We start from the raw sequence: 26,351 nt of genomic DNA, 5'->3' as shown, positions 1-26,351 counted from the left end.
TGAAATTACATGGATTCATTCTTTACTTGCAAATTTTCATCAAACATATTTCAAAACATCACTACTTTTTTGTGATAATCAAGTTGCCTTGCATAGAGCTTCGAATCCAGTATTTTATGAAAGGACAAAGCATATAGAGTTGGATTGTCATCTTGTAAGAGAGAAAGTGTAGGCTGGACTAATAAAAACTTTGCATATCTCTTCAACTCATAAAGTTGCAGACATTTTAACTAAACTATTAGGTTATAGTTCATTTTTTCTCTTTTGTTCAAGATGAATGTGCATAATATATACACATCATCTTGAGGGGGACTATTAGAGAGTTAATTGAAGTAATTTTCAAATAACTGTAATTCTGTTAGTTAAGTTTGTTAATGTGATTTTACCTTTATAGCCTCAGTTTCGTTTCTTGTATCCTTCTTCTATTTGTAACAATGCATACTCGCGCGCGGCTACGTATGAAACTGATGGATGCAACCTTATTATAAGTCCAATATATTATAACATTTAAAAACTGACTTTCATCATGTCTTTAATTCCATCGATCGAATACTTTATGGAAGAATATTGTCTAAGATCCTTTATTTTATTGTTTGCTAAACAATTAATTATGAAGACCAGCAATTCCCTGAATCGCCAAAGATATTGCTGTTGTACGTAGTAAAAGCAAGCATGCATGACGACGTCCTTTCTTCATCTTGTTTCTTATTCTTTAGTATTTAATCGATCTTTGTCATAAATAATAGCAGGAAACATCAACAACATCCAAATTTTTGCAGTGATATTTGTGGCCAACTACTTGGATACGTGGCTCAATCATGTTATCGATCCAATGTTTTGAAACAATTCAATGCTACTCAGAAGTAATTAAAATGAATACTTAATACATTATACCCTCAACTGTCACACCCTTTCCAATCTATTTTTCCAACTAACAAAGATTGAAATATAAATTACAATATATATATAAATTATAATTTGCACTGTAAGTGAGATATGACTGTAAATACTAATATATAAAAGTCAGAAGATGACATGATGATAGTCTTAATTAACTCAAATATTGAGAAATGATACGCATTGTGTTGATGCAATTTTTCGGCGCACTTGGATCTTTATAATACGGTCGAATGGTTCAAGATGATCGTTTGGACAATGATATGGTACTCAATGCTCATACATAAATTAAATAATAAATAAAACATGTAAAATATGAATAAAGATATAGACACTTAAATTTATGTAATTAGTATGAAAGCTCGCGTCTAGATTATTTAAGGGTAAAATTTATTATATTTTGTGATTATACAGTTTATTTTAATCTCATGTAGCTCTTAATACAATAAAAAAAATACGAGTAAAAGGATGTTGAATTTCATCAAACACATTGCAACTTATGGTTCGGATTGTGTACCAAAAGACATCGTTAATGGTTTCCTAAATAATGAAAGTTGACCCTTAAATTTTAAAATGGGATGAATATTGTTATGCATCAATTACTATTTATTTTCATATTTCTATATATATAATTATTTTTTTATAAAATATGAGAATATTTTTTATAAAATATAGAATATAAAATAATAAATAGTGATTGATAAAAAAAAAATTCCAATTCAATTCATCGCTGAAGGAAGCATCGTTCGTTTGCCCGGCTTAGCATAGTACGACAAGGCATAAGAATTATAGACTTCAGTGAATTATAGACTTCAGTGACGTACAATTATTGAGGTGGGAGAGAAAAAGAGAGGATTAGAATATCGAATTAGCTTAAAGTTTTAACTTTTTGAAATTAATGTTCGACTTTTTGACCTTAAAATAAAAAGGAAACCTATCCTGTACCGAAAGAGGACAACTTTAAAATTGAAAAATGATCTCCATGAAATACCGAAACAAGAACAAAATCAAATATAGTACTATATATACACAGATATATGGATATGGGTGGTCGGGCTATAATAATCCAAACGTCTACTAAAACCTCGTTTGTTTTTATAAAATTTTTTAACTCATTTTATCTCATTTAATTATTAAAATTTTTTCAAATTTTCATATAAAATAAAATAAATAATTCAATTTTTTTAAATTTTAAAAATAAAAATAATATTAAAAAAATATATTCTAATAATATTTTATTCAATTTTTAACTTTTATTTCAACTTATTTCATCTGTGAAAATAAACTAGACTTAAAAGTCACTCACTAAAAATAATCTAAAAAAATAGACTAAGTTGATGTTACTGTCACTACAGCAAAGACAACGGTAATGACTGATTTTCATAAGCTATATAGCTTTTGGAAAATATTTGCAGGCCAGCTAGTTATAATATTTTGTTGCTTATTGAAATATTATTGATTGGAATTGTTGATAGCCATGTGTATTTAGGTCTAAACATGGTCGCATGGTTTCTTTTAATATATTTTCTGATTGTTTTTCTTTAAAAAAAACTTGCATATTTGTGAGTGAAAATTACCAATTTGTATACACCTGGCTTTGGTGTGAAAACAAAAGGGTCGAACCTCATAAAGTAGACACGTACTATCATTCTGCTAGGTGCATGCCCTGTCACAGTGACACTGTACGTAGATGCAGCACCAAAAAAAGAAGCGAAATAGAAGCATCAATTAACGCAATTAGAGAGAGTTGTTGTTTCTAAAGCATGAATTTTGTCAAAAGATGCTACATAAATCTTGCAAGTACTCCCTCCCTCTCCGTCTCCTCCGTTGCAAGGCTTCCAAACAACCATGTCAAACCGGTTTTGCTCGCAATGTATTCATTAATAAAAAATGATTTATCCACAACAATTTATACAATACATTAATGTATTAAATGAGTGATATTTTTATAAAATTATATTTCTTTTATAAAATATTTTACAAAAATATCATTCATTTAATATATTATTATATAATATATTATACAAAGTATTGTAGATATATAATTACTCTTCTTTTAATTAACCAGACAAAGGTAACCAGGAGACCCTCATTTCTGCCCACCATCTGAAAAAGGGTTTTCTTGTGCTTTGCTCCTCATCACATAATTCTCACTTCTCATTGCCTTGAGGTGTGAAATATACATATATTATATATATATATATATATGTATATAAATAAAGTTCAAAGGAAAAAGAAAAAAAACCCTCAAGCCCGCGAGATCTTTCTCAAGTCTCTGATCACCGGACACAAACTTCCTGCTTTTTCTCTTTCCAGGAACTTCCCAATGGCTCTCTCTGTCTCTCGCACTCTTGGAATTCATTATTTCCAAACAAACAAAGTTCTAGTTTTCGTTTTACCCATTTATGTCTCTTGTTAGTTGTGTTTTGTTACTTCTGATTTCTGAAAACAAAAGATTCCTCGAGAAACCCTCAAGCCTGCCCAAGTCCCTTAAAAGTTAAACCTCTTAAAAACCCGAAAAGAGTTGCATAGCCAGTCTGGCTACATGTCTACTCCGATAGACCAACTGACACCACCCCTGGCGGTGACCCAGGAAGCCTACACCGCCCACTCGGGCCACGGGTCGGTGGGTCCCGTGATCGCCGTTCTTGCAGTGATCACTATTCTTGGACTCATAGCCGGCATGATCGGCCGGATTTGTTCGGGTCGGCCGATCATGGGTCATGGACAGTACGATTTCGAGAGCTGGATCGAGAGGAAATGCTCATCGTGCCTCGACGGCAGAATCGACCCTCCGGCCCCACGGCAGCAGGAGGCAACGGCCTCCGAAGAGCCAACACCGGAGGCGGAACCGGTGGAGATCCCTCAAGAGATAAAGCAAGAAGAGGAGGCTCATCGACATACACATGGACATGGAAATGGCGAATCTTGACAAGATGCTTCTTGTTATACTCCCTCTCTCTCTCTCTCTCTCTCTCTCTCTCTCTCAATGTGAAATGGGTTCATTTTTTATCCTTATTTTAGTGTCTGAGCTTAGTTTCATTGTCATGTTGTTTTTATTTATTTTTATGGGGCATGCAACGTCATAGGATATGTAAATATATATCATTATCAGCTTGGGAAATTATGAGATTGGTATTTTCTTCATAAATATTATCGAAAATTTAGGAGGAAGAAAGAAACAAGTTTTCCTTTTCCCTCACGTATGTCTTCCTTTTACATTTCGATTCTTGTGAAGATGGCCTTGATATAGACATTACGGAGACAGCAACAAAACAAAACGAATATAAAGTTTCTTATTGTCCGTGATGATCCTGTGTGGCTATTTACTGCCATTGATCTCTGGTTTCAAAACAGTTCTGAGCTGCTCATCGTTTCCAGGAAATAAAACGAAGCATACTCATTATTATCCGGTATTTATTTCATAATCGTTTTCTTAGTATTCTCTTCGATTCATGTCTATTGAGCTGCTGTACATTAAATTATACAAAATTCCTTCTTAAGCTCGAGAGTCGAACAGGGTTTCAAGTATACTGCATTCGAACACGGATCCCAATCGTCTTTCTTTGCTCTGGATCCCAATCCTTGAAATAACGGAAAAAACGAATTAATGATGTTCGTGGCCTTAGCTGTTTGTAAACTGGGTTTTCAGTTCTGGTCTCTGAATGTTGTCAATATGATTTTGGAAAATCATAATAATAAGCTAGAGCATCTGTTGTTAGATCATTGGGAGATGATTCGACCTCGTTTCAAAAAACAAATATATTATTCTCCCTCTCTTTCCCTTTTTTTTTTTAATTATATATATATATATATATTATATATCTAAAAAGGTGCTAATGAGGGTCCTTTCATGATTGATGGCCAAGAAGCGGCTGCCCCCAAAATTTTATAGCCATTGGCCAATACTTTTTTTTGACAAAAACAAAATGAATAGATTATAGAAATTCATTCGAAAACAAAAAGGCTAGAAAAGTAAATTTGGAATTACACGAACAGGGACCACAGAGTGGTGCTACACCTGCCGAGGGTGTAGCCATGGATTCCGATAAGGTTAAGTGCTTAATTCTATGCATCAATTATTATTTATTAGATAATTTTATATATAAATAATTTTATGTATAATTATAAAGTATATAAATATCGTATAATCATTTTGAAAAAGAATAGAATTTAGTATTAAAAAATTAATTTTTTTATTTAGATCTTATATTTTATTTACTTTTTATAAACTGATTACATGGTAATTCTATAATTTACAGTTGTAAATATATTTTCTCTTATTTATTATTCTATAATCTATATTCTATGAAAAACACTCTCATACCCTATGAAAAAATTAAAAAAATTATAAATATGTAGTGTGAAAGTAAATAGTAACTGATTCATAGAATTCTTATTCTTTTAACGCCTTCCAATATTTAAAAAAAAATTACAACATCATTAAAAAACAATTCATTCGTCACTAAATAATAATAAAAAGAAGATTGTCGGGACCCATCATTGGAACCCAAATCTCGGTAAGAGTAGCTTTTTTCACAACAAAAATAGTAGAAATACAACTACAGATACACTAAAATTCGTATTTTTTATTTTACATATTGACTATTATAATACCATACATAAATTTATCTATTTTTTTCTATGTCATTTAAATATTATACTTTTTAATATTTTTAATTCATTTCAAATATTTCATTTAACTATCAATGAATTTACAATATCTCTTCATATACGTCATACAATTATGTCTTATACACATAAAATAAAGATTTATAAGCCAAATAAAAATAAAAATAAATTCAAAATATAAAAAATGAGATTATAGTACGAGAATAATAAAATACATATACTTATTTCTTTAATCTAGCATATTTCCAATGTCTTTACATCTGATTTGTGTGAATAATGCAATGGTAAGCATTACTCATTGGAAAGTGTCCCAAGGTGATCTAATATCTTTTCAAGAAAATGACGCGATACTCCGCGGTGAAGAAATAAGATATTTCTATGTCGAAATCTCAGTTAAAAAAATTATAGGCTTTGATCACCCAGTAAGAATGTGGAGAAGAACCAAAACAGAATGCTTCCACCTACTCAAAAAAGTTCCCATTTGGATGGTAAGACTGTTTCATTTCATCTTAACGTTACAATTTTTTTAAATTTACACACAAAATATAATAAATAATTCAATTTTTTTTAAATCTAAAAATAATTATAATATTAAAAAATAATATTATAATAATATTTTTTAAAAATTTTAATTTTCATCTAAAACCATCTCATCTCATGTTACTATTCAAACAGAGCCTAAGAGAGGATGCTACATATGACTATAATCTCAATTTCTGCAACGGTTGCGTTCTGGAATGTGAGGGGTCGATAGACCCTATGAAACAAAGGGAAGTCTCCCGCCCTCCTGCCGGTGGGGAATCCGCTCCTGGGCCGTCACTCTATTGTATCTAAAAATATTGATGTAATATGTCTATCCACACTTTAAATGATAAAAATATCCTTGAAACAAGAGGCTACAAATGAGAGTAATTCTGCATGATGCAGCACAGTTGAGTGTCACCTTTTTATATATAACATATTCTATACAAGGCAAATATCAAAAAGTAAACTACAAATCAATAGCCTAATATTATGGACAAGATACATGGATAACCGTTGCACTGATTGCTCCTGAATATAATGCTCCAAGTTTCCAAAACTAGGCAGAGCATTATCCCTTAGAATCAGAGACAGTTGTATCAGTGGAGATTTCCTTAACACGCCCCTGCAAACTCAACGGGGAAAGAACCACATTGAGTTTGTCGCGCATTACTGAGAATTTGGCTGAGACTAAAGGCTTCGTAAGTCCATCAGCAAGTTGATCACGGCTGGATATGAAACGAACTTCAAGTGATTTTTGTTGGACTTTCACTCGGATGAAGTGGTAATCAATTTCCACATGTTTAGTGCGGGCATTGAAAACTGGGTTCGCGGAGAGATAAGTTGCCCCTATGTTATCACACGAAACAACCGGTCTTGAGGAAATAAAAACACCAAGCTCACGCAAAAGGGACTGAAGCCAAAGTGACTCAGCCGTGGCATGAGCAACAGCTTTGTATTCTGCTTCCGTACTGGAGCGAGCAACGGTCGGTTGTTTCTTGGAGCTACAAGAAATCAAATTGGAATCAAAGTAGATGCAGTAGCCAGATGTGGAGCGGCGGTCATCGGGGCAATTGGCCCAATCAGCGTCAAAATAAATAAAGAGCTGGGTGGATTAGTCAGGTCTGATCTGTAGACCAAAGTCGATGGAAAATTTCAGATAGCGGAGAATTCGCTTCACAGCCGACCAGTGTATCTCAGTGGGTTTATGCATAAACTGGCAAACTTTGTTAACTGCATAAGAGATGTCCGGACGAGTCAGTGATAAGTATTGTAAAGCACCAACCACACTGCGATATTGTGAAGGGTCTGCACAGGGGGCACCATCGAACAAAGAAAGTTGTTGCGAGGATGACATTGGCGACGACACAGGCTTTGCTTCTACCATATTTGTGCGCTGGAGAATGTTATAAATATATTGTCTTTGGGAGAGAAAAAGACCAAAAGAAGTTTTGGAGGCTTCAATACCCAAGAAGAAGCTGATGGGACCTAAGTCTTTCACGGCAAACTCACTACTAAGATTTTGGATGAGGTGAGAGATGGCTTGTGAATTGGAGCCTGTGATCACAATATCGTCGACATAGACAAGTAGGAACAATCTTACCGAGTCTGTGGTATAGATCAAGAGTGACGTGTTTGAGCCTGAAGTGATAAAACCTAAGGTGAGAAGATAGTCACTAAGTCTGGAATACCAGGCACGTGGTGCCTGCTTCAAACCATAAAGAGCTTTATGAAGCTTGCAAACGTGAGTTGGGAAGTTGGTGTCCACGTAGCCGATGGGTTGGTGCATGTAAACATCCTCAGCAAGCAGTCCGTGAAGGAATGCATTTTGGATGTCAATTTGATGTATTTCCCAGGTGTGAGACATGGCAATGCTGAGAACTAGTCTGATTGTTGGAGGCTTGACAACTGGGCTAAAGGTGTCATCGAAGTCAATACCTTGCTGTTGGTGGTATCCCTTAGCCACTAATTGGGCCTTGTGTCTGTCAAGAGTGCCGTCCGATCTCTTTTTAGTTTTAAGAACCCACATAAAGCCAACAACATTCATGTCGGGACGAGCAGGGACCAGCAACCAAGTGCGTTTTTCATTAGAGCAGAGAACTCTTCATCCATGGCAGACCTCCATTCAGCATATTTGGTAGCCTCGCTGTAACGAGAAGGAGCTTCAGGCATAGAACACACAGTGAGTAAAGCTTTTGGAAAAGGATAACGGACTGTACCATCTGTGAAGGATTTAGGCTTGACAATTTGATTCTGTGAACGAGTCCTCATTTGATGAGGGCGAGCCGCGGGAACTTCAATAGCAACAGCAAGAGTAGAAGGACCATGAGTTGTAGGTGAAGAGGAGCAATCAGTTGGAGAAGAGGGAGGGTAGTCGCAGAGTGTAAGTTAGAGAGAGCAGGTGGGGATGATATCGTGGCATGATCTGGGATGAAAGGTGAGGAAGTGTTTGTGTGTGGTCCCGATTGGGGGTTAATGGGAAAAGGTAAGTATGTCGTGTCGGCTTGGGATGAATTGGTCTGAAGGGATGCAGGTGGTAGTTGAGCAAAAGGGAATACGTGTTCATCAAAGACCACGTGTCGAGACACAATGATTCTACCTGTGGATGGATCAAGACATTTATATCCTCTATGCATATTGCTGAGGCCCAGAAACACACATTGTTTGGAGCGGAAGTTGAGCTTATGATTATTAAAGGGACGAAGAAATGGGTAGCATGCACAGCCGAAAACACGCATAAGGGAAAAATCTGGATCACGAGCAAACAATTGTTGCAGAGGTGTCGTATCCAGAGGAGTGGTGGGTAGTCGATTTATGAGGTAAGTGGCCATTAAAAACACATGATCCCAGAAAGAAAGGGGAACCGAACTGTGAGCTAGAATTGACAAACCAATTTCGACAATATGACGGTGTTTTCGTTTGATGGAACCGTTTTGTTGAGACGTGTGAGGGCAAGAGACACGATGGATACCGTTGGCTTCAAAATGTCTATGAAGAGAACGATATTCACCTCCCCAATCGGTTTGAACAGACTTGATTTTGCAGTTAAGTTGTTTGTCAACAAGTTTTTGAAAAGAACAAAATACTTTGTAAACATCAGATTTTTGTGGAATAGGATAAAGCCAAGTGTATTTGCTGTAATGATCAAAGAAAGACACAAAATTTATTTCCACTAGTCGACATAACGGGGGAAGGACCCCAAACATCTGAGAAAATTAGTTCAAGATGAGAGGTTGAAGAGGAAGTAGAAACTGGAAATGGAAGGCGGTGACTTTTTCCCTGTTGACAACTGGAGCAAATGGTAGGAGCTTTATTTGTTGATACTGGAAGAGATTACTAAGAAACAAGACAACGAACAGTTTGGTATGACAGATGTCCCATTCGAGAGTGCCACATTTCAAGAGGAACACGTTGACATGTGAAGGATTGTCGTTGAGTGGAAGATGAGACATCAGATGGGAAGGGATAAAGTCCGTTCTTAGTCTTACCGTGTAGTAGAATGTTCCCGCTGGTTTCGTCCTTCACCAAAAAATAAGAGGAGTGAAACTCAATAAAGACATTATTGTCATTAGTAAATTGACTAACAGAAATGAGGTTCTTTTGAATATGAGGCACATGTAAGAGATGTGGTAAATTAAATGAGTGTGAAGCAATATGCAATTTGCATGAACCAATATTTTGGATTTTTAAACCTGCCCCATCTCCAACTTGTATCTGGTCACCACCTGTATACGGCTTAGAATGAATATTGAGATACTGAAATTCATTGGTGAGATGATTGGTAGACCCAGTGTCAGGATACTAGTTTGCATCAGAAGTGGATTGCTGATTAGTCAAGTACGCTGTCATGGTGGGAGGAGTTCCTTGATATGTCTGATCTAAACGATGGTAACACTGGATGGCAGTATGGCCTGTTTTACCACAAACTTGGCAGAGTGGTCGAGAGGAGGTTTGTTGGCCAGGTCCGCCTTTGTTACGTCCAGTGCGTCCATGACCCCGAAAATTATTTCGCTGATAAGGCTGTTGTGGAGGTCGAAGATGACTAGAATGTTGCTGCTGTGGAGAGAAAGATTGCTGCTGAGAAAACTGTTTGCCTCCTCGAGGTCGAAAGCCGTCAGAACGTGTAGCAGTATTAACAAAACCAATAGTTGATTCAAGAGCTGAGTTGTGGTGTTCCAGCCGCAACTCAAAATTGAGAAGATGACTGAGGAGATCTTCTTTGCTCATCGGGTCTAACCGAGTAATGATAGCAGTGACAATTGCATCATAGGTGGAGTCGAGTCCACCCAGTAAATAGGATTGAAATTCATGAGGTAGCAATGACTCATCAATAGTAGCTAAAGTGTCAGCAAGAGTCTTGATCTTTTAAAAATAATCAGAGATTGATTGTTTTCCTTTTTTTTTTTATGACAGAGAGGATTTGTCTAGTTTGCATTGCACGGGCACCGGAATGGGAGGAGAAAATAGTTTCCAAGGCGACCCAAACTTCTCTGGAGGTGGAGATCCCCACCATATGAGCCAGAATATTTTCAGACAAGGAAGAGACCAATGTGTTTAGCACCACTTGATCTTGATCAAACCAAATAGTGTAATTGGGGTTGGGTATTTGGGAAGGGACAGCTTCAGACGTTGCTGCCGCAGGGTTGGTAATATGAGTGGGTGGCTGCGTTATGGAACTATCAACATAGCCGAAAAGCCTTTGCCCACGTAAGTAAGGTTCAATTTGAGCTTTCCACAATAGATAATTGTCTTTGGTAAGTTTAATGGTGACAAGGCTGTGAATACTGACAGGAGTGACTGGAGTGGAAGCCATTTGAGAGAAAAAAAAAAAAAAAAGATAGAGGTCACTTTAATTCTCTGATACCATGAAACGAGAGGCTAAAAATCGGAGTAATTCTGCATGATGCAGCAGAGTTGAGTGTCACCTTTTTATATATAACAGATTCTATACAAGGCAAATATCAAAAAGTAAACTACAAATCAAAAGCCTAATATTATGGACAAGATACACGGATAACCGTTGCACTGATTGCTCCTGAATATAATGGTTCAAGTTTCCAAAATTAGGCAGAGCATCATTATCCCTTAGAATCAGGGACAGTTGTATCAGTGGAGATTTCCTTAACAAACCTAAATTAAAAAAAAAATAAAAATCAGAAAATGAAAACAAAATGAGTGTATTAAGAATTTTTTTCACACAATTGGCTTCTTAAACATTGATATAGGTTGCCATTATAGCAGGAAATAGAAAAAAAAAATAGCAGGAAAAAAAAAAAAGGCCGGAGATAAAGAAAGAGAGAAGGAGAGAGATAATGAATAAAAATTTCTTAGATAGTGCAATTACTTTTGTCTGTTGGAAACAGCCATGCATTAAACTCTTTGTATCTTGGATTAAATAAATTGTAATCGGTGTATTTCTTCTTTCTCGATTTACGAATTCTTTGACCTGTCGTATGAATATAGAGCTAAGCCCTAAAATGACCCTTATTGATATTGACGGAAGAGGGTTTGTTCTATGGCCCTACTCATGCAAATCCATCCACACAGATATTACACATACAGCACCCCAGAAAGCGTTGTCAAAAGAAACACCAACCATATAAATATGATCGATCTTTTTGTTTATGTCTAAGTAAGCTAACGATACGATCTTTGATAAATAGAGAGAGAGAGGTGGGGGGGTGGTAATATCTTTCCAGTTAGCTTGGCCTTTGGAGGGTATGTTTCCAGGTCAATAACTTCACACAGAAAATTAACCATAATAGCAAAATCTCTTAATTTCTTGAATACTCTGACTCGAACATGAGATGCATTCTTCATCTCCAATGACATACAAAAAAAGCGTTTGAATGACAGCCTTTGATCCAAAACACCATTGAATTTGAACCACAGAAAAGTCTAGATTATCCATCCATGAGGAAAGTTTAGTGGGTTGCAGAACTGGGTCACTTGATAATCTGTATAACCTTTTGCGAGGATATGAAGGAAAAAAAAAAAAAAAAAAGAAAAAAAAAAATCCATGGCCAGACTGACTAGTGACTAATTAGCTGCATGTACAAAGCACCATGAATCCGCCTCATATGACGGCCATATCATGTACGTGGCACATAGCGTGAAAATTCCATGTGATATGGTCAGCTTTTGTCCGCCTGCCACTTCCACATTAACGTCATTTCCCTGACCAAATGAAAGATGCCTCTCTCTCTCTCTCTCTCACGGTTCCAGGTTCCTACTTCCTATGTAGAAAGTGTACTGATTTTTTTTGGAATTCAACTTTAGTTCGATTTTGTGGTGATCAGTCAATCTCTGTGTTATGATTGTGGTTAAATCGAGATGGTATGGATGGTGAATTAGATGTGATAAATTATTAAAAATTTGAATAAAATATTATTTTTATTTTAAAATTAAAAAAATTAAATTATTTATTATATTTTATTTAAAAATTTAAAAAATTTATAATGATGAGAGGAAATGAGTGAAAATATTTTATAAATCCAATCATGACCAGAAACTCTTATATCTAAACATTAGTACCGCATCAGTACTTAAACTAAAATCGTTAAAAATCTTTCTTTATGGTAATACATCATGTAGAAGTAACGTTCCATTTAGAGTGTCCAAAAAATCATTAAAATTCAGATACTACAGCTTGTTACTTGTGCATTGACTTTCTCCAATATTACAAGGCAATATAAATTCCATAAATAAAATTAAGAATTTTCCATATATAGAAAGTCACTTAATTCTTCCAAATTAAACAAATTAAGAGGATGAAAGAGTACTATTCTTACATCTCTTTCAATGTTTTTGAGGTTGATTTATATCCGGCTAAAAATTTCCTATTTAAAATAAAGAAACAACAACAGGGAGCCCTGCGCGCATGTTAAATAGATAGAATTAATGAGACCTGGTCCAATTAAATATGTCTTTTTAATTTCAATTAATGAGGCATGGTCCAATTAGTGCTGGATTAATAAATATATATAATAGCACTCAGAGTTGCATGCATTAATAATATATCTGAGCCAAAATTGTAGGCTAGAGATAATGAATTGGAGTACATGATCAGCTGTGTACGTGTCCATGAGTATTCAGCTAGCTAGCTAGCTAGAAGAAATGCGTACGTTATGAAAAACTAAAATAAAAGAAAAGTAGCACGTACGTAATTCGTATATATGCTGCATTAATTTATGATCGTTTCAGTAGTAATAAATTTGAATGATGAGGCTCCAACTAACATCAATAAATTCCGCTCCTATGTGTGGTGCGTATGCCTCACGCCTTGCCGCACTTCGCAAAGCTCTTTACTGCCATGCGTCGCAGTTTTGAGACCAACGATATCAGATCTTCTAGATCTAACTGTTCTCTTCACTCCAGATGTGGTATGTGGCCTGCACGAGTCGTCATCGCCAGTAATGACCCCTCATCGGTGACTCATCACAGTTTCCAGTTGTTATGCTACGTTTCTACTTTTCCTAACTAAAGATCGAGTGAAAATGGACGGGAAAGCTTCTTCCAACCGGTCCAAACTAACAAATTGTAGCATACAATCCTTTACTGCAGCTTCTAGCCTCATTTCTATTGTCTGTTTATCAAATTATGTAAAAATCGTCATTAAACAGTCTCCTCTTGTGGGAAATTGGTGGGAGCAATACTTTTAACTCCAGATCTTTTTTTTTCATGTTATAATATGTTGGTTTTGAAAAGACTGTAGAAGACTCATCCTATTAAATTTTGTATTTTGTAACTATTAATTTATCTATGAATGTCCAACTTTGAGAAAAAAAAAAGTAAAACAAAACAAAAAGAAAAGTCGAATTCCTAGAATTTATTGGAGAATATGTCGGTGGCTTAAAGCATTTCCTTTTATATATAGTACATACCTTACGTTCATTTCATTAATTTTAAAAAGAGACATATAATATTTATACTTTAGGGACGTGTCTCTTGCATTTCCTAAAAAAAAAAAAAAAAATCTGTTACTTATACAGATTTTTTTAATTCTAATATTTTTTAAAAAAAAAAATTTAATCATTTCGTACACAACAATACATCACACGTATTTTTATTTTTTTTCTATCTAAATGTGTGATATATAAATGATGAATAGAAAAATTAAATTAGTTTAAGAAGATCAATAAACCAAAAAAAGATTTCAAAAAATTTAAAATAAAATAAAAATAAATATAATGTGTGGTATGTAGAGATAAAGAGTAACAAAACTCTTTTTTAAATAGAGCATGCAGAACTTACTAATTTTTTTTTTTTGTTTTGAAATAAACTTCATTTCATTTCATAAACTAAAGTTACAACTGTGACTTTCAATACAGGAAAAACCTAAACTACAAGTCAAACTACGCATCTATTCTGGAATACCCCCGCACACAAATTCATTTATGATAGATATTGTCTTAACTTCGATAAAACTCCCTCTTAACAAACAGAGCATTTTATAAAAAGAGTAATGCTAGAGAGAAGCCACTGTAGCAGTGCACACTTTGCACTCACTACATGGCTGCTTTTAGTTCTCTACTTTTTTATTTTAGATTTGGGAGATGTGTGGTTTAGATGATGCCACATCATGTGTGCAAAATGGTTGCTCCCAACAGTGGCTTCTATCTATATTTATTCTTATAAAAATAGAACTAAACGACTCATCTTCAATAAAAAGATAAGTACTAACTCCCTCCATCCTCCCAGACATAAGAGGAAGAAGGGACTCTACTACTACGAAGATCAAGTCTAAAATAACCTATTTCTTATTTATTAAAAACTAAAAAACATCAAACATCAAACGGAAAACACAATAAAAAATACAAAAAGACAAGTGGGGCTCCAGGGTTTCATCGCTTTCCAAGCCAGCCGCCCCCTTCTACTTTCCTTTTTTTCTTTTCTTTTCTTTTTGCTTCTACTTCTACTTCCTTCTTCTTCTTCTATGTTTTACAAAGCCCGTCGCCCCCCTCCGCCGCTCTCTCCCAAACCCATCTCCCTCTTTGCTATCGCCACCCTCCACGAGCACCGGCATGTGCCCAGAGCAGCGCGCCCACCGCAAGCATCGGCATCCCGAGCCCCGACGGCACGAGCACCCAGCTTGCACGAACACAGCCTCCACTACGCAGAAGACCTCCTACGCACAAGCTCCTCCGCACGACCAATCGGCCATAGCATCGCTCGCCCCTCTCGACCAACTCTTTGCCCCAGCTGCGGCCGTTCCAGGCGACTCAATACCACACACGGGTCCGAAAGAAAAAAGATGAGGTTTCCGGATCTTTGAAATGAAGATCTTTGAGTTTATACAGAAACACAGATCTTAGAAAGGAGGAACAAAACCTATGCTAAAAATGGGATTACCCGAAAGAGTACCCTTTATTTGAGCTAAAACTAAAAAGCTAAAACAAAACACGGTAAAAAGCTAACAGATTGAACATACAACAGGAGGGAGGGGAGGGGGAGGAGCCAAAGCACCCTCCCCCGCAAAGCTAGATCTGGATTTGGAAGAGTTTTGTAGAGAGAAGTTCACGTCACGGGGGTCAACTTATGCAGAACTTAGAGCATTGGCATTGGATTAGCTATTTTATTCTTCAAATTTTGACTAATATGTAACTTTTTCACTTTTAGCTCATCATTCAAAACTTAAAGTCTATATTGGATTAGTCATCACACTCTCTATAATAATAAATTATTATTATTTTTTATTTTTATAATTAATTAATTCTATTTTCATAACCTTCTATAATCTTTAATAATCATATTCATTTTCATTTTCACAATCTAATAAACAAAATTTCATCACACTATATCAAGGAAAAGAGCCGCGGAAGAGAGAAGGAGCCGAAAAGAAAAATAAAATTACTGTAACTCATATTTGAGATGAAAAGTCTTTGACTAATTCAATGTGGGCCAGTTATTGTTAAAATTAGTCAAATATAAAGATAAAAAGGTATTTGGCCAATTCAATGTCAATGCTCTTACTAGTTACTAGCATTAGTCTAGCAAGAAATCGTATATATAAACCTTAATGTAGGTAGCTGCATGTGTCTATAATCTGATATAAACACGCACGCATTCGCTTCCTTTTTATCGTTTTTTTTCCCCTTCCGATATTGAGACTTGGGTTCAAAACCTAACGAATCGCATGTTAGATGGAATACAAATCATCATCCACTTTGACGAAAGAAAGAAGTCCGAAACCGATTAACGAAAAATCAAACAGATATAACATGTACGTACGTCTCAACTAATTTATTTCCATAACTATTATAGGCAATCAAAGATCAAGGGGGTTCGTGGTATCCCTGACCCTGAGCCTACCTCGACATGCCAAAGATCAATTCGGCGATACTCCATTCACACACACACACACACACTAGATACAGAGTTTACTTCTTGCACAAGTTGCGAAAGTATTGTTTTGGGTCTGCTTCAAACTTACCCCTTGGGATGCGAGCATCCTTTCCGGGAGCTTTCATTGTTTTCTTGTTTGCTGCGGCAGTTTTTGAGCCAAAACATAGAGTGACTGCAACATACGCCAGCAGAAACACAAACGCCAAAACGAGTACTGCACCAATTACTTTTGCAGACGCATCATCTTCTGCTCCAGCCGAACTGTCCTTGTACATATCGTTCATGAGAGTGCTTTCGCTGCTACCCACTGTGGCCCAAGTCTTCGATCCTTATAGTCTTGTGTGCTTCCATATAATAATGTTCTGATCTTTACCAAATACGATGGAAAGTTGAAACAGGTGGGAGTAGTCGACATTCGCCAATGGTTTTGGGACACTGGTTAATACGTACCCGAGAAAAGTAACGGAGAAGGCATTTGTTTTTATTTGTTTTTTTTTTCTTATATATATGTTTAGTCATCTTAAAAATTTATAAAAAAATCATAATATTATTAAAAAATATTTACTTAATCGTTAAGAAAAAAAAAAAGTCGGGACCGATTGTGAAGCTTTGTCGGGAGGCAAACATTTTCCATGGTTTTGCAAAGGAAAAGCCATGATGAGTGCCATGCACAAATGGATTCCTTCTTCTAGGTCTGGGAGCCTGCAGTCAGCTCCATCGTTGAATAGATGAGTGCCAAGTGTCAAATTGTCCAGTAGTATCATATTTCATGTCACATTTAATTCATCTCTGATTTCAAATGAAATCTTATAAATTTGAGGTCAGAAAGTAGAAGTCTTGAATTAACTCGATTCTTGTTATCAGTTATTTTTATATAATTTTTTTGTATTTTATTCATGTAATTAATTAAAATAATTATTTATATAAAAAAATGACTCAACAAATTATATTAGCTGTGTGCACAAAAAACTATGTAAAAATGACTAATATAAAGTTTGTGTTAATATTTAAAGTTATTCGAATTTTACCGAAACGAATTTTTGGACGAATATATAAAAGTTGAGCTACTGATTTAGTTCTAAATTCTAATTCTTATGGTTGAATTACTTGAAAATTACCCATTAATGTGCAAAAATAATTCCCCGATCAAATTAATGATAGAACTGTTATTACTGTAAAAAGATTCTGTAAAAATAAATTTAAAAATTGACATCACTTTATATAATACATTAAATTTATTTTATAATAAAAATAATTTTATAATATAATATAACATTAATATATATATCAATTTATTAATTTATTTTTATAAAATCTATTTATAATTAAATCATTTCTCAATCAACAATCTTTTTGGTAGAAACAATCAACAATTTTCTCCGCAGAACGCTATCTCTACGACGAATAAAGAAGAGAGAGAGAGTGAAGTGTTTACAACTTTTTTAATTATCCTTACATCACACATTACATTTAATTTTTTAATTTTTTTTTATTAAATATGTAGTATATGAATAATAAGTAAAAAAACTCAATTAATTTAGAAAGAATAAAACAAAAAAAATATATAAAAAATTATAAAAATAAAAATTAATGTAGTGGATGGTTATGAGGATGATAAGTAATAAAACTCTAAAAAAAAATATATAAAAAGAATCTATTTGAAGATCTTTACGCCATATAGAGATCTTTACACGATCAGATATCATTTATATAGCATAATTTAATGGTATAGTTTTAAAGATTTTTAAACAACACTACTCAGTACTCATAAAGAAAACAATGGATCCAGTCGGCATAAAGTCAGAAGTGTGAAGAATCAAAGATATTTTAAAAAGGGGCAAAAAAAGGCTCCTATCATGATCATCCATGTTAGTGCGTACGGCTTATTACTGGGCTTAACCTTGTATTAGCTGCACGGGATTCCAGATGGTCATAAGGGACAGCCCATCTTGTGCCCTAAGGATTAGGCTCTGGCTTAGCCCAATACGACAATCTGCTCCTTCTGCGCGCACCTTTCGTTGCGTTGTGGTTACAAATAAGAATAATGTTACGTATGATTGTATAGTGAGCAAACGGCGTATAATTATTTTAAAAAAAAGTAGAATTTATTATTAATTTTATTTTATAAATTTTATATTTATATTTTTTTTTCAAAGAAATTACACAATATTTACATACTCTACAATTAAAAATATTATTTCTTTGCAAATAAATAGGAGAACTGATATTTTCTGTTATAGAATATGCAAGCGTTGTACATTTATTTACAAAAAAAATGAATAGATAGGAGACATATGAAAAAAATAATTTTTTAATAGTGTACTCCACTTTTTATTAAAATGAGTATGTGGTGTTTGCACAACTCAAGTCTGCATCTAATATTATTCAATAAATAAATAAGTGAAACAGAAAATTAGATATATATTTACAATTATTTTTTAATCCATTTTAAAATTCATTGATATAGGTTGATTTGGATTTAGAGATGTGATATGATGGTTTTAGATGAAAGATGAAAAAAATATTGTTAGAATATTATTTTTTAATATTATTATTATTTTAGAATTTGAAAAAGAAGTTAAATTGTTTATTATATTTTATATAAAATTTAATAAAATTATAATGATGAGATGAGATGAAGTATTTTTCAAATTCAAACGGAGTTTTAATCATCTCACTTAATTAAAAATGGATCTTCTATTTCGTATAGAATTTTAAAACATTTTCCGCGATAACTAATTAAACTAATTCGGTACTGCTTTCTATAATTATCTTGACTAGTTTATTTTCCAATAATAATCATGAGATTGATTAGTGCGCACTGCGCCATGCACATCTTGGTGCTGCGCGCATGACTGACTGTGACACGTACAAAATACCTAATCTCATTTATTAGTCTTCCACCATGCATGCTTTTTCCCAAGCCGGCCTAACTTCTCCAATCATCACATGAGACGTATATAATGCACCAAACATGACGACAATTCACACTCCCCGCTTTCGGAGAGAGATCGATCATAGCATACACGAGACACCTGATATCTGCATCATGTATTTATATATTATATATAATCGCTTGTGTTTGTTTTATTGTCCCATGCACTTAATTAGGTGTTTATAAGTAGAGTAGTCTTTTCACATCCACAGCAACTTCGTGGTTGAAAGTTATAAAGTTGCAAGTTGCAATTTCCTGTCGAAGATTTGGTATCATCATTCGTGCTGTGGGCAGTTTTGTTCTGTTAATAATTAAATGGGGCCCGTGACAATATATAAATTATTAGGAAATATATACTATTTAATTTTAAGTGTCAGTCCTGCAGGCAGGCATATTAAGATCAAACGTTATCCGATTATATCAAGCCATGTACATTGGGCAATGGGCAGGGCCCCCCCTCCCCGGTGCGTTTATTAATGCATGTGTTTCCATTAACTGTGTTTCTGTAGGGGACAGGACTGTACGTACGTAGAAGCTTTAATTATAATCAGGTTGATGCATGGTCATAAATATTGCTGCATGCCTTACCAGAAAAAGGAAAGAAAAAAAAGAAGAAGAAGGTAGATATATGGTGATCTGTATTCAATTTTTATATTTGTTATCCCTTCCATTTTACGCGTATATCTCCATGCATTCAATATTTTTAATTAATAAAAAAAGGAAAAGGCTTTCTGAGTCGAATGTCGCATCGGCTCGTGCAGTTTCATATAATCCGTAAACAATAATAATAAATAATAATAAAAAATTTGTAAATAATAATAAACTGCTTATAAATAATAATAAAATAATATAAGGTTTCACTAATTATCCAATTAACCATCCAAAATTTTCCCGGCATACATGTTAATCTTCGGTCCTTTCAAAGAGCTGTAGCAACATGCAGAAGACATATAAGTCACTGTATTCTCTCTCGCAGAACGGCTATTATGATTAAAGCGATTTTTTTAATATTGAATGGAGTTGAAATAAATTGATTTTTTTATAAATAATAGTAAATTGAGATAGTAGAATGAATTTTGTATGACACATTTAAAATAAATTTAGATGTATTTAAATGTTAAGATGTATTTATGAGAAGTTGAAAATGTTATAGATCTTGCGTATATAGATGTGTTAAATTGAAAAAAGTTGTTGGTCCCATTTGTAAAGAAGTTTTAAGTTAAGATAAATTTAATGATTTAAAAATTAGATATTTAGATATTATATTCAATTTAAATTTAGACTGAATTGAGTTGATTTCGATTCAATCCAAATTCCAATCTAGCCCTAAACATGGGTCGGTGCCCTGAGAATGTTTAACCAAAATCCGACTTGACATACTTGAGATCTAATTTTGTGTATTTGAGATATTTTATTTTATTTTATTTTTTGGTGAAAAACAGAATTTACAAATTATTCAACTTAACCGAATCCAATAACGAGAGGAACATGAAGTACTCTAGCATGTCGCCTCAAGGATATTAGACTGATAAATATTATTTTTTTATTATATTAATTAATGTGTTATAACAAATCAATAGGGATGATTAGGTAATAAAATTTAAGATGTTTTTAAGAAGCCATATCCAAAGACAGAATATATGGACTTCCAGCTTATTTAAAGGAAAAAATATTACGCAAGAGACGAGGGAGAAAATAAGTCGTCTTACACCGTACTCGGCTTTCTTTAGCCACAAAGATCAAATGAAGGATGATACTACACACGAGAGATGTGCAATGCTGTTGTTGATAGCCTGGCCAAGCTTGGTGCTAAAGGTAGTAGTTCAACTTATTCCTCTGCTTTAGATCTTCCAACGGAGACTAGAGGTATTTTACGACTTGATAAAGGAAGTTTGCCGTATCAGAGGAGAAAGTAGATGCAGTTTTACACGTTTTCTTTATTCTCTTGTCATATCTCATCTATAATAAGGTTTATTAATAGGGTTTTTTTTTTTTTTTTTTAATGCTTGGGTTTGATTTTTTTTTTGTTTTGTTTATTTGTAGAATAATGCTTTACACCACACTCTTATCCTATTTTAATCATACTAAATAGTATGTGACACATTCATCACTATTAAATGATAAAAAAATATATAAAAAATATCATCTAATGGTGATAAATGTATCACATCATACTTAATGGAATGAAAGTGAAATAGTAGTATGGTGTATAAAATTTTCCTTATTTATAACCCCAAGTGTCAGGTTGTAATCACGATATTCCTCTATAAAAAATATGGATTTTTCAATAAAATTGGAGACCCTCCTCTTTTAAAAAAAAAAATTAAAGAATTTATAAAATTTTTTAAATATTTATTTTTGTTTTCAATGGCTTTCATACGTGGCCACTCTAGGTGGTCAAAGCATTTTCCTAAAATAAATGACCCTTGAATTAAATACCGAGGCATTTGAAAATTGAAAAGTTGTCACGTTCGAGGTGAGTATATATATGGCCAACAACGGCAATTACTAGGGTTCACCAACTATATGTTTTTTGTTCAGAACTCGGTCAAAGAGGAGTCCAGAAAGAGAGACACAGAGAGATATTGGGAGACACAGAGATGGGGAGGCCACGGTGCTTTCTGGACATAAGCATAGGAGGGGAACTGGAAGGGAGGATTGTGGTGGAGCTTTACAACGATGTGGTGCCCAGAACCGCTGAGAACTTCAGGGCTCTTTGCACTGGCGAGAAGGGCATTGGTCCCAACACTGGGGCTCCTCTTCATTACAAGGTCCTTTCTTTCACATATATGTATACATTTATGTCTGTGTATAAGTTGATACGTGACTAACTGGGTCTATGTTCATGGTTTTGGCGATGCAAAACTCTACTGCCACGTTCTTGATGATCATGAGCGTAAAGTCGTAGTCTTTGTTTTTGCAGGGTTGTGATTGTTTATGAATTTCACCGGTGTCTATGCCGCCTCTCTATTGTTTCTATCTACGTATGTACTTTTAAGCGCATACGTGCCGGGTTGTCGTGTACATCTAAGTATATGTGCTCGGTGATTTTTCTGGCTAAGTTAGTATATGTATTTGGGGCTAAAGATTAAAGGTAGCTGTCTATAGTTTGGTTCTACATGGCGGTTGTGTCCTTGGCGATTGAGAACGATGGTCTTTTTTTTTTTTTTTCTTGTACCGTTTGGCTGATACTATCTCAATGATTTCGAAGTAAAGAGTTGAAAATTGAATAAAATATTATTAAAATATTATTTTTTAATATTATTATTTTTTTAAAATTAAAAAAAATCGAATTATTTATTATATTTTATATAAAAATTTAAAAAAATTATAATTGCGAGATGAAATGCATGTTTTACCTAAACCTAGCCTAGGTCTCCTTGCTTCGTTGCAATAATGGCGATGTCTGAATTCTGATTTTCTTCTCTGTGTAGCAAAGGGAAAAGACCCTGATGCCCTTGATGATTGAAGAAAAAATGCCTCTCTTCGTAGTTTTGATTTTTTTATCTACTTTTATCCAATTAAGAAACCCTTTGAACCATAACAATAATGGTAAGAAGAAACCTGTTTTTTCCCAACAAAGTCATGGGAAACGAATCTCAGCAGGCCACAACAAAGCAACTTCGACGTATGGCTTAACTCCCTTTGCAAAATTGTGGAACAGTACTGGACAAAGCCCTGGGTGTTGTAGTTGGTGATTGAAAGATAAAAGCGATGTTCCTAGTGGTATTTCGTACTCGGGAAACGATCCGATGACAGTTTTAAGGCTGTTTGGCCATATGATGAGCCTGGCATAGGTTGCGGAGAGATGGGTGGGTTAGTGGTAGATGCTTGTCTTTCTTTCTTTGTTCAATTCTTTCGGGTTAAAAAGTTAGGGCAACTTAGAGATTTGGCAATGGTTATATTGCATTAGTTGTATTTCCCTTTGAAGGGCTTAATGATGATTGTCTTATTTTCTTCCTAATGAATATTGCCCATTCCAGGGAAGCCGTTTTCATCGTGTTATTAAAAGCTTTATGGTGCAATGTGGAGATATCTCTGCTGGCGATGGTACTGGGGGAGAATCTATCTATGGCTTGAAATTTGAAGATGAGAACTTTGAATTAAAGCATGAAAGGAAAGGAATGTTATCTATGGCTAATTCTGGTCCTGACACAAACGGGTCTCAGTTTTTTATTACAACCACTCGCACTTCGCATCTAGATGGAAAGCATGTTGTGTTCGGGAAGGTGATTAAAGGGATGGGAGTGGTGAGATCAATTGAGCATGTTTCGACTGATGACGGTGACTGTCCTAGTGCTGATGTTCTAATTGTAGACTGTGGAGAAATTCCTGAGAAGGCAGATGATGGGACATCTAATTTTTTCAAAGATGGTGATACTTACCCTGATTGGCCAGCTGACCTGGATGAGAGTCCTACTGAGATCACCTGGTGGATGATTGCTGTTGATTCTGTAAAGTCTTTTGGCAATGAAATTTACAAGGTGATGGTTACTGATGTTATTGTTTTATTTCCCCGAGTGTACTTTCGAAGTTTAGTTGAAATATAAGTCCTTTGTGGGGCTTCAAAGGAAATTTGGAAAAACTGGTTCTTGTTGGTTCTGTTGGCAACATCAATTTATTTTGTTTTGTTTTCCTTTATTTTTTGTGAAAAAACAAATACTTCCTGCATTTCCAACAAGCTAATATATAGTTCCCGCATACAGAAACAAGACTATAAGATGGCCCTTAGAAAGTATCGGAAGGCTTTACGATATCTAGACATCTGCTGGGAGAAAGAAGGGATTGATGAAGGTGAGCTGTCAATTTTCTCTTAGAGTTTCTTTGTATATGAAGGATCCGACAATTATGACAAATCCCTGTGGTTTGGTTTGATCTTATGCTTTATTTCCTTCTGCTGCAGAAAAGAGTTCGTGTTTGAGGAAGAAAAAGTCCCAGATTTTCACTAACAGCTCTGTAAGTGAATCTGGGTCAATTATCTACACGAACTACTGATCATTTATAGCAAATAATATTATTTTCAAGCTGCACAGAGATAAATATTCAAATCTGAAATCTCTCTGCTTATCATAAGATGGATCCACGTGATATGTGTCTATCATACAACTAAATTCTCAATATGCAGTAGATTTGTTATTTGCCACTCAAACCTCTCCTTCAACATTCAATTTTGGTCCTCGCATATCAATCCTTCACTCCTTTCCCTGTCAAGGCCCTTGTAGGCTTATATTATTCTTAAATATCTCCCTTATTATCATTCAATTCCCAATGCTTTTTGGTGTATTTAACAGTTGATGCGGTATATTGCTTTAGGCTTGTAAGTTGAAGTTGGGGGATCTGAAAGGAGCATTGTTAGACACAGAATTTGCAATGCGTGATGGAGACAACAATGTGAAAGCTTTGTTCCGGCAAGGTCAGGTTCGTATCTTCCTCAGATGAAGAATATCTATCACCAAAAGGATGGGAACTTCAAAGATTTCTGGTTGAGAAATTTTTCTCAGATGCTTTCATCTTTGCCAATCTTAGCAGTCCTTTTTTTGGCCCCCTGTTTCCACATTTGAAAGCATTTTCTTTATAACTTTGCATAATTTTGTTTCCACTTGATTCTCGAGTCTATTTATGTCTATAAACACCCAAAAAAAGATGCGGCCTCTTGAAGTGGACGTGTGATTTTCAGATATCTTCTGTGTGCTTGGCTGGCCATTTGCTAGGCTTTTTTTTTTTTTTTTTTTTTTTATATATTTTGTGACTCTTAAATATAATAGTCCTCCCGATCAGGCATACATGGCACTCAACGACATTGATGCTTCCGTTGAAAGCTTCAAGAAGGCATTGGAATTGGAGCCAACTGATGGTCAGTGCGAATCAACCCTTCGTTATGATCTGTTTTTGGCCAGACATTATGGTATCAATGCTGGATGGTTACCACTTCAGATGCTTGACTTTGATGTTTACTTAAGAGCTTCAAATATATAATCTGTGAACTTATAATGTACACTGTAATGGGGTTGAAATTCTTAAATATATGGACGCAACTGTACTCTATTACCACTCACATCTGTGGAATCTTTCTAACGTAGGATTTAACCTTTTGATACTCATACGTGTATACTCAATATGTTCATATATTCAGGACGAATAAAGAATCAAATTACTTGTGTTTTCGTATGGAATTGGGGTTTAGGCCGACTCTATAGAATTTGAGCTCACTTTGTAAATTGTTTGTTTGATTGTCTTCTTTAGTTGGAATAAAGAAAGAGCTTGCTGCTGCCAAGAAGAAGGTTAGTATATCAAAGCAAATTATCTTTCGACTGGAAATAAGTTTTAAGGCGAAATAGGTTTTACGTGGAAGTTATTGTCACAGATCGCTGATAGACGTGATCAGGAGAGAAAGGCATACAGCAAGATGTTCCAATAGGGGCATTCAACCGGTATGTTGTCCTCTTGTTGTTTGACGTAATAGGCTTCCTGGAATTGGATGGATGTGCTTTATTTTCTTTCTCATATGGGCGGGCTGTGCATGTAAATTTGAGCTGAGCTGCCGCCCTCCTTTTGTGCTCTGCTTGTGGATCTCTTCATGATGAACTTAATCCTTTTACTTTTCAGGTTCTGCCATGGAGTCGGGGGACAACATCCACATCACTTTACACCAAATACAATTGTACAAAATTGAGGATTGAACAGATTCTTAGATTTTTCTTAGAAGTGTGGCCGTACTACTCTAGAACTGGCTGACACCGGTGAAAACAAGTTCCTCGAGACAATTTTGTTTTGTTAAAATTTGGAGAAAGTTCACAAGTTTGACTTGGAGATGCTTTTGGGTGGGGTGGTCCTGTTCTCTTTTAGAACTTCGATAAGATAGCCAGATTATTTGGTTTGTTTTAACCATATGCTCTTTTCTCCTTTTCTTAGTTATTTCTGCTGCTGCTTCTTTGTTCTTCCCCCCTTTTCTTTAATTTCCATTCCTTGATCCTCAGCTCAATCTTATTAATGCTGCAAGTCCCAATCCGAAAACAAGACA

General features: G+C 34.8%; 2 protein-coding genes across 6 annotated transcripts; both read left to right on the top strand.

Annotated features, from left to right (window-relative positions):
- Positions 1 to 3,442: 3,442 nt before the first annotated feature.
- LOC121254218 lies at positions 3,443 to 3,829 on the top strand. The gene has a single exon (XM_041154182.1). The coding sequence runs from the start codon at positions 3,443 to 3,445 to the stop codon at positions 3,827 to 3,829; it is 387 nt and encodes a 128-aa protein (XP_041010116.1).
- An 18,000-nt stretch (positions 3,830 to 21,829) lies between these two features.
- Positions 21,830 to 26,212, top strand: LOC121254471 (peptidyl-prolyl cis-trans isomerase CYP40). Of its 5 annotated transcripts, XM_041154525.1 has the most exons (10): positions 21,852 to 22,101; positions 22,254 to 22,314; positions 23,314 to 23,814; positions 24,037 to 24,124; positions 24,234 to 24,286; positions 24,644 to 24,748; positions 25,109 to 25,184; positions 25,574 to 25,611; positions 25,695 to 25,761; positions 25,937 to 26,212. In XM_041154525.1, exons 1-9 carry the CDS (start codon positions 22,010 to 22,012, stop codon positions 25,746 to 25,748), a joined length of 1,068 nt encoding a protein of 355 aa, XP_041010459.1. In that variant the 5' UTR covers positions 21,852 to 22,009; the 3' UTR covers positions 25,749 to 25,761; positions 25,937 to 26,212. The 5 variants fall into 5 exon arrangements, with proteins under 5 accessions (XP_041010458.1, XP_041010459.1, XP_041010460.1 ...); XM_041154524.1 differs by lacking the exon at positions 22,254 to 22,314 and having other exon boundaries at positions 21,830 to 22,101; XM_041154526.1 differs by lacking the exons at positions 21,852 to 22,101; positions 22,254 to 22,314 and adding an exon at positions 22,623 to 23,153.
- The last annotated feature ends 139 nt before the right edge of the window (positions 26,213 to 26,351 follow it).

Source organism: Juglans microcarpa x Juglans regia, chromosome 3D, assembly GCF_004785595.1.
Source record: "Juglans microcarpa x Juglans regia isolate MS1-56 chromosome 3D, Jm3101_v1.0, whole genome shotgun sequence".
Classification (NCBI taxonomy): domain Eukaryota; kingdom Viridiplantae; phylum Streptophyta; class Magnoliopsida; order Fagales; family Juglandaceae; genus Juglans; species Juglans microcarpa x Juglans regia.
Note: the sequence above shows the minus strand (reverse complement) of the source record. Positions and strands in the feature narration are given on the sequence as shown.

Excerpts from the sequence above, each read along its gene's own strand:
- LOC121254218 (XM_041154182.1), top strand. The coding sequence starts at position 3,443 with ATGTCTACTCCGATAGACCAACTGACACCACCCCTGGCGGTGACCCAG.
- LOC121254471 (XM_041154524.1), top strand. The coding sequence starts at position 21,931 with ATGGGGAGGCCACGGTGCTTTCTGGACATAAGCATAGGAGGGGAACTG. Across the intron at positions 22,102-23,313 it reads GGGCTCCTCTTCATTACAAG|GGAAGCCGTTTTCATCGTGT; the intron begins GTCCTTTCTTTC and ends TGCCCATTCCAG. Across the intron at positions 24,749-25,108 it reads CTTTGTTCCGGCAAGGTCAG|GCATACATGGCACTCAACGA; the intron begins GTTCGTATCTTC and ends CCTCCCGATCAG.